This window comes from Amborella trichopoda, chromosome 13 (assembly GCF_054954075.1).
Source record: "Amborella trichopoda isolate Santa Cruz 75 chromosome 13, AtrichopodaSantaCruz75HAP2 v2.0, whole genome shotgun sequence".
Lineage (NCBI taxonomy): Eukaryota > Viridiplantae > Streptophyta > Magnoliopsida > Amborellales > Amborellaceae > Amborella > Amborella trichopoda.
The window spans coordinates 10741144-10750000 of NC_142348.1; the positions used below are offsets into that span (position 1 = coordinate 10741144).

The window sequence follows — 8857 nt, forward strand, 5'->3', positions numbered from 1 at the left end:
TAAGTATACGGATGAAAATAACTTCCCACTATCTTTCGTACGCCCACGAAATGAAAAAGCAGAGAAAATAGCCTCTTTTTATTACCAGAACACGTTTTCTCTCTCTAAAATTCTCTCTCTCTAAAAACTCAGTCACTCTCTCAAATCGCCATTATTAGGCGGGTTTTACCGTCATTGCCCACAAATTCTCTCTCTCTCTCTCTCAGGTGGTTTTATTGTTTTTCTCATTTTTGACTCCATTTTCGAAGTCGTCTTCGACGATTTTTGATCGCTCTACTGTCTGTGTTTCCGAGGGCGTAATTCCTCATTCTGCAGAGTAAGAGCAATGCTTGATTTACTTTTTTATTTTATATTCGATTAAGAATTTTAGTTTACAACTTTACATAGTACGAGTACTTAGTTTTGGGTTTTGTATTGAGAATAGATTCTCCTTTTTGATAATATCTTCGTTTTTCTGGTTTAGAAACTCGTTCTATCGCTGATTTTGCTGTCTAAGCAAACTTGGCTTTCAGTTTCATTTGATATTAATTCGCTAATTTTGATGGGTAGTTTTACTCCACTTTCTTACTATATTGTGAGTTGTTTGTGTTATTACGCTGTACGCAATTTTTTTCTGGATATGGTATTTTTTCCTGTAAAGCACAGAGTTGTTTTTTTACATTTTCTTACTATATTTTCACAATAAGAATTCAAGATTTTTTTTACTTCGAAAAAAAAATTGAATTCAAGAGTTCGAATTCAGTTATAACAAGATGTTTGTTCGATGACTTCCCTTTTATGATTCGTGTCTGTGTATTTTGCTTGTATTGTTTGAGAATCGATCCTGAAAGCATTTTCTTCATATTTTTGGGACGAATTAATTAGCTATATAGTAGCAAAATTTACTGGATACTAAACGCCCGTGTAGTGATTTCTTTTGTGTAAAGGAAGCTTCAGATGCTCTGTAAAAACATGCTTTCTGCTTCCACAGAGTATATACTACAGAGTAATCCATGGCATTTTTTTTTTTTTATCTATTTTCTTCGTACTTTTATGGGACCCTTGAGTTGCTTTTCTCCTACATTTTCCGAGAAATTAATTCCTGCGTCAGATTTGTTGTTCATCTCTGCTCTGCTATTTATAGAGGATTTTCTTACGTCCTTTTCTCTCTCATTAATTCTGATATGTTCCTCTTCGACCTATTCCTTTCTTATTCATTTCATTGGATATGGATTGAAAGGTCAATAGATTGTAAGCTCTTAATAATAATATCTCCTTGAGCATTTGTCCTTTCAATTAATGGCTTGGCTGGTTTCGATGTAGTCCTCTGCGTCAGATTCTGTGCGCTTTTCGCCATTATCGAGCGTCAAAGCTTCAATCATGGCGGTCGTCACTCGCTTTTAAGCCCTGAAGTGCACAGAGCAACTCGGGAACTGTATCTGCAGGTCTTCTCTGCAACTATATTTATTGTTATTTAACATTCCTCTCTCTTTTATTCTCCCTTCTCTCTCACCATTCTTCTCTCCCTAGAGAGAGAAACACTTGATCAAGTCAGGCTTCTTCCTCTCTACCTTTGTTTGTTTTCTCACTCTTCTCTACTTATCATCTCTTCCCTTTCTTGCATTAATCAGTTCTCTTTTTCTTAATTTATGATCTTTATCAATCCCATTCTCTCTCCTCTTTGCATTTTCTCTCTCTACTGGGAGGGATGTGATCAAGTCAGGCTTCTTTCTCTCCCGACCTTTGTTTTTTCTCACTTATCATTTACTTTCCTCTTCTCTATTTCTCTCTCTAAAACACGCCTTCAAACATTCAACTCCTCTCACTGAGTTTCTCTCTCTCAACCTCTCTGATCCTTTTTTTTATCCTGTTCCTGTTTCTCGCTCACTAATTATTTGATCCGAAATTTTCCAGGGCGTAAACGATCGTCCGATCAAGAGTTTAAATCGGAACCGTTGGATGGAGCTTCTTTAACTCGGATCAGGTTGAAGGTATATCCTCTAAGATTTGCCTTTCTTTTCCAAGCTTTTCTTTTCATGGATAAGACTCTATGAGGAGACCGCTCAATATTTCAATATACACTCTTCCTTCCCCTGTACCTTTTTCCTGTATACATTACTTTTAAGAAGACTAAATTACTTAAATAGCCCTGATCTCGGAGACAAGATGGTTGCAAGGTTGGAAATTACTTCAGGAAATGGAGCCCTTGATTGTCATTTTATGTTGGCAAAAATATGAAAATGTCATTGATTCATAACAAAGAAAGTTTTATGCTATTTCAGTTCAGTTCTCTAGGAGATTTTTTTTTAAAAAAATTGTTTTGGAAAATATATAGACCACTGGAAGAGCTTATTTTTCTTCAACTGTATTATTTTCACTTTTTTGTTTTTTGAATTCGTACTATTTTCTCTATGTCCAGTTATTCTTTTATGGAAAAAGTTTATATAAGGGTGCAACCTTATAATATAGAACTATGGATGCACCTCAAAAATCCATCGGAAAAATAGTTTTAATGTTGAAAAACCCTTTGATTGATCATGTATTTCCATGAAAAATAAAAAGATTTTAAGTTTCAAAAATAGTGCATTTTACAATATACTATCTACACTGTCCATTTTCAAGATTTTCATATGTTTATAGATATACTTGATTTTAACTATTTTTGAAATTTTAAATTTTATAATTAGATATAAAAATAGATTTTAATATAATCCTAAGAACATTTTACATCAAAATTATATACCTGATAAAATTTGAAGGTGCACCTTACTTATACAGCTACGGATGCATCCCTATACCATATGCCTGCACTTTTCTTTTATTGACAGTGCAATTTGGATAAAATATGGAAAAGCATACCGATAGGCTATTTGCCGACCCCAAATAGTTGGAAAAAAGGCTCACAATGATACAATGAGAACACTGTAGTCACACTTAATCTTGACCATTGCATATGAAATTGGATGATTGCATTTATTCTATTGACAAGTTCAAACTTCACAAAAAAAAAAAATGAACTCTGTGACACATTCAAGCTATAAGATTTCACATTGAATGGTTAAATATAATTGTGACCTCCATTTATCAAATATAAATGGTCTCATTATATACAATTCATTTTTTAAAATTTCGCTTTGCCGTGGAAAAAAATTTAAAATAAAAACGTATTAAACTGATGTAATTCTTGTCATTCCAAAGATTGTTTCTCGAATTTTTTTATTAATAGTTGGCACACTGAAATTTGACTGGAGTAATCAACCAAACTTGAAAAATCTGAGCCATGAGTATTTGTTTACTTCTCTCTCTCTCTCTCATATTTCTTATTTGTAGTTGGCATACTGAAATTTGACTGAAATATCCTCTCATATTTTTTACTTGCAGTTGGCATAATGAAATTTGACTTAAATAACCTTCTCATATTTCCTATTTGTAGTTGGCATGCTGAAATTTGACTGAAATAACCAACCAAACATATAAAATATAAGCGTGAGTATTTGGTTACAGTTCCTCTCTCTCTCTCTTGTTTTCTCCAAAGTTAAAGTGGTACATATCCTCTTTCTCTCTCTAGAGAACTGAAACAGGGAAGGAGAGGTGGTGTAGACCTTTTGATAGACTCATAAATTGGGTGGCCGTCATAAAGCTTATCTTTTGGACGTGAGGAGTGGGAATACATTTGAGGCAAAAGAGAATGGGAGAGGTAAGTTTAAAAAACCCGGCCTTTTTCCATGACTTTTGGTCTGTCTTTGCGCATTAGGATAAAGGGGTCGGTGATTTTTGCAGGAAAAGGAAATGGAAAAGAAAGAAAACAAGCAGGACAAGAAAGTCAAGTCCGAGAAAGCAATTACAGTGGTCCTTAAAGTTGATATGCACTGTGAAGGCTGTGTTAAAAAGGTTAAAGGATATCTCAAAGGAATTCAAGGTAATCTGCTGATTCATGCGCATAGAAACACATGGTATTGTGGTTGTGTGTGGTAGTCATGAGAGAGAGAGAGAGAGTGTGTGTGTGTGTGTTTTTGTGGTGTTGATAAGATGCCTGTATGTGGATGGGTTTGCAGGAATTGAAAATGTGAAGGCAGATATGGGAGAGAACAAGCTCAGTGTCACTGGAAAAGTTGACCCTGTATTGGTGTATGAGAAAGTGAAGAAGAGTGGGAAGAAAGTTGAGCTTGTCTCTCCTCTGCCTCCGAAGAACAAAGACGGGAACAAAGACGGGGACAAGAAAAGCCAGGGGGAAAACAAGGGAGCAGAGAAGGAACAGAAGCAGAAGAAAGAACAAGTAGCTTCTTCGGCGTTATTTAATTAATTCACGACACTCTTGTTTTAAATCTAGCTGAATTTCTCACATAGCTTTACCTTATTTGATGAATCCACTGAGAGCTGTTTTTTAGTCTATCCGAGTTTCACGGTTGCTCGGCCAAATTCATGGGTTACATTGTGGATTATTTTTGCTGTATTTATCTGAAATTAGTTGCCCAAAATTTTAACTGGAATATGGAGAATTTGGAAATTCAAATCCCTGGATGGTTTGGATTGTTAAGTTCACCTGAGGTCAGTGAATTCCATCCAGTTTCAAAAGAAAGTTGGATCAGTGCTTGAAACTTGCCTGTTCCAACTGATTTTTTTTCCGGCCATTATAAGGGTTGAAACTTGGATCACGTTGCGATTATAATTTTGTAAATTCTTTTTATTAGAGGAACTCAATGAATCATTTCTTTGTATTTAGCTGAGCTTCCACACAAGTTCCTCCAAAAAAAATTCCAAGTTCTTATCATTTTCTTGCCATTACAAAAGAGAAAGTTCAGACTCTTTGGTGACTTGAATTTGTTCCGCAGGTGAAGACCGTGGTGTTAAAGATTAGATTGCATTGCCAAGGCTGTGTTCAGCAGATTAAGAAGACAGTCTCCAAGATTAAAGGTAACAGAATTTCTGGATTTTTATGCTCCCTCATTATTTTTATTTTAGAAGCGCAAATTGAACTGTAATTTATGAAAATGAACTTAAATTTCTTGGAGTTATAAAAGCAGTTCTCTGAATTTTGGAGAAATTTGGTGCCGAATTTGATGGATTTGTGGCTGAGAAAGCACAGTGTATAGAAGAGGATTAGCTACAATTTTGATATTTTGTTATAAAGTTCTGCCAAAAGATTTACTACCAAAGACATCAAGGTTATGGCCATATTTACTAAGCTAAAAGATTTCCTACTCTCGCGGGACTATACTATCCATCTACTTTCTCTTGCAAAACTCGTGCAAGGAATATCTTTGGCATTGGGCCTTGGGGTACTATTGCCGATCCTCGATCCTCATGATAAGGTCTCTTACTTCATTCTCATCAAAGGCCCAAATCCCTATTGATTTATTTTTTTTTAGAATATCCTAGGCGTAGTAGCAGCATTGACGAGCTTAATGAGGTCTATGGCTCCATTCTCATTAAAGGATAGGGTTCAAATTGACGAGCTTAATGAGGTCTATGGCTCCATTCTCATTAAAGGGTAGGGTTCAAATCACCTGTAAAATACCACTTGTTGAGAATGAGATTGGGTCATGATGGTAGCACGACTTGTACTGCAGCTGTGGTCTGGCTTACTTTCTCACCTAAATCCTTGAAAAACCACTAACTAATTTCTAGATGTCCAATAACTCAAATCTAATTTCTTACTTAGGAAATAATCAGCTAATTATAATTAGATTCATTCCAAAATTTCAATTGAAAAAAAAAAAAAATCTTCCCAATAAATGTATACCTAAGGGAGTAAATGTATAGTATGCTCCTGTGGGAGCATAGAGCTTCTGATTCAAGCCAAATCTTTCAGCCAATTAGGAGCTTGGATATTTGTTAATTTCCATTTGCTTTCCACTTTTAGATTATATCATTATGGATCAATTCCAAAATTATGAGAATATTAAATATTTATTTATCAACTTGCGAAGGGTAACCCGTATTTTTAAATAAATTAAAAGAAGCTCCAAATCCGAAAGAAGAGTATAATCCAATGCACTATGGTATATAGTGCTCCAAAGGTGCATGTTTACGGGCGACCGATCCTGGTTAAACTCCTCTGCTTTTTGGATTGGGTGGTATACACTACGGTGTAGATTCTGGATTCTGCTATGCTCCATCGGATTATGCTTTGGGCGGTGATACCTTATGGACAAAATTGTACCATGCTCCATTGGATTATGCATTCGATCGTAGTGCATGTATCTATGATGTCAAATGACAACTTTGCCCACTTTCGTAGTCGACCATTAATCATCTAAATAGTAAACAGACAATGACATTTAGGGATGCTTTATCCAAAAATGATAAATAGGCCCCTATAGTATAGGGTTGAGTCCGATATGCTCTTGCAGGAGTGGACAGCGTGGATCTGGACCTTCAAAAGGACAATGTCACTGTGAAGGGCACGATGGAGGCCGCCTCTTTGGAGGCGGAGCTGCGGAAAAGACTCAAAAGGGCTGTGGAGATCGTGGACCCGAAGAAGAAAGACGAGGGCAAAGAAGGAAAAGCAAAGAACAAGAAGGGGGAGATGGGAGAGGGTGAAAAAGACAACAATGCCCCTAAAGATGGAAATGCCCCTAAGAAAGACGAAAAGGTCCCGGCGTACGTGATCGAGTACATCCACCCCCCTCAGCTCTTCAGTGACGAGAACCCTAATGCCTGCTCCATTATGTGACTGGGAGGGGCTGCCCTGGATCTTTTCTTAAAATGACTGAATTACCCCTGGAAACCCTTGCCCCTTGACTCGTAGGACTATGATTTTTTTTGAGTTTCTTTTTTTGTGACAAGTGAAGGGTAGTCCGCGGGAAGCATGGAAGGCAGCTCAGCTGCAAGAGTTTAAGGGGCATTTTGGATAGCATAAGGATTGAGGGGGGTGATTTTGTCATTTTAAGAAAATAGCTGTTGGGCACAGGAAAGAGCCCCATAGTTAAGGCTCTTTTTGCCCTTCGTGTTTTTTTCTGCCTAGAGGTACGAATTGCTTGAAAGCTGCTATTTCTTTATCCCTCTTCTGTTTTTCATCAGGATCCAATCGAATGCTTTTACACGCAAACGGCTCCTGATTGGCGCGCTCTCTATATATGTGGCGCATTTCATTTCATGCAACGGTGATCCAATCGAATTCTTTTACAGTCAAACGGCTCTTGATTGGCGCTCTCTCTATATAAGTAGTAGGGCATTGATTTCATGCAACGATTGTATTATAAGTATAATGCAATTGCACTTTTTAAAAATAATGTTTGTGGTATTTGTATGATTTAAATTTTTACATACACTCTTCATTTCAATAATGAATCTAAAAAAGAAAAAGTTTCAAAAAAAGAGAGTATGATTTTAACATTAGATACGGCCAAAACGAGTTTGCCTCCAACAACGAACTTAGACAGTTTATTTGGTGAATTTTTAGATATTAGCTTTTACAAATTCAAAATTTTTTTTTTTTTTCATAACATTGTTCATCTAATGATAATAAAGCCATCTAAACAAATAAGAAAAGAAAAAATCTTTTTAAGATTTAGATCTAAGCATTTTATCAAAATGGACGGTCTATATTAATTAAGCTAAAAAAATATTTTATAGGGTGTGTTTTCAATTTTTTTTTTTTTTTTGTGATTGTTCATTAGAATGAAAAGAGTGTATTTTAAATTTTGGATCAAACAAATGGTATTAACATAGTTTTTGAAGATTATTGCATTATACTATGATACAACCATTTCTTGGATAAAATAAAATGGCTTTTGGTTTTTGAAGATTATTGCATTGTACTATGATATAACCATTGCATGAGAATGCAATGGTTGTATAGTAGTATAATGCAACCATACATTTAGAAAACCATATTTTTGGCATTTGTATAGCCCCAAATCTGACACACAAATGCTCTTCACTTTAATAATCAATCTTACGAAAAAAAATCAATTTGCACCCTAGATAAGGTCAAAATTAATACACATCCAACAATGAATTTTGACTATTCATTTAGTGAATTTCAATATCTAGGCCTTAACAAATTTCAAATTACTTTTCTTTTTTAGTATTATTAAGCTAGTGATGATAACGTTACATATAAATTTTGGGAATAAAAAATCCTTTTGAGGCCTATATTTAATCATCTCAAAAAAAGAGACGGTTTATATTAATTGGGCTAAAATGAAAACTTTTTAGAGCATTTTTTTTAAAATTTTTTTTTTGTGATTGTTCTTCATAATGAAAAGAGTTAACATTTAAAGTTGTGTCAAACAAATGTCCTTAACATGGTTTTGAAGATGGTTGCATTATACTACTATACAACTGTTGCATGAAATCATTCATCTGTATATATAAAAAGAGCTTTTATTAGAAGCTTAACCTTTTGATGAAGAGAGATATTATTCGAAAGTTAAAAAAAAAAAATGTCGGAAGGAAAAAGTTCATATAGAGCTGAGGCTCTAAATAATCAAATTAAAGTCCACTTCAAAATTTTCACTAGAAGAGGTTGTATTGATGCCCAAATATCCTCAAATTGATCTTCTCGACATCAGGATGCATGGACATGAGAAAAAATAGATTTCAAGGTTTGGAAATAATGCATCTTGTAACGCATTTTTGGATCATTAATTTTTAAGATTTTCATACTTTTATAATGCATCTTGTCACGCATTTTGGGACCTTCAATTTTTAAGAGTTTCATTTTTTATAGATCTGATTGATCGATACTATTTTTTAAATTTAAAATTTTATAATTAGAGACAAAAATATATTTTAAGGTTATACGAAGATTTTCATTATTGAAACCACATTCCTTGATACTTTTTTTACTTTCATTGTTTAGAGCCTCGAGCTCTGTACAAACTGCACCCATTATATTACCATCATCTTCAAAGATTTAGAAGCTATGACA

General features: G+C 34.7%; 1 protein-coding gene across 3 annotated transcripts; it reads left to right on the top strand.

Moving 5' to 3' along the window:
- The first annotated feature begins 244 nt into the window (after positions 1-244).
- Positions 245-7287, top strand: LOC18432149 (heavy metal-associated isoprenylated plant protein 3). Of its 3 annotated transcripts, XM_020665981.2 has the most exons (9): positions 245-316; positions 1303-1424; positions 1894-1970; positions 3548-3676; positions 3760-3898; positions 4035-4255; positions 4812-4893; positions 6333-6594; positions 7003-7287. In XM_020665981.2, exons 4-9 carry the CDS (start codon positions 3668-3670, stop codon positions 7232-7234), a joined length of 945 nt encoding a protein of 314 aa, XP_020521640.1. In that variant the 5' UTR covers positions 245-316; positions 1303-1424; positions 1894-1970; positions 3548-3667; the 3' UTR covers positions 7235-7287. The 3 variants fall into 3 exon arrangements, with proteins under 3 accessions (XP_020521640.1, XP_011622591.1, XP_088711035.1); XM_011624289.3 differs by lacking the exon at positions 7003-7287 and having other exon boundaries at positions 6333-6835; XM_088854909.1 differs by lacking the exons at positions 245-316; positions 1303-1424; positions 1894-1970 and having other exon boundaries at positions 3566-3676; positions 6333-7030.
- Positions 7288-8857: the final 1570 nt, after the last annotated feature.

What these genes read in the sequence shown, in the direction of transcription:
- LOC18432149 (XM_020665981.2), top strand. An exon ending in ATATCTCAAAGGAATTCAAG is followed by an intron (nt 3,899 to 4,034) that starts GTAATCTGCTGA and finishes ATGGGTTTGCAG; the next exon opens with GAATTGAAAATGTGAAGGCA. An exon ending in GTCCCGGCGTACGTGATCGA is followed by an intron (nt 6,595 to 7,002) that starts GTACATCCACCC and finishes GTTTTTCATCAG; the next exon opens with GATCCAATCGAATGCTTTTA.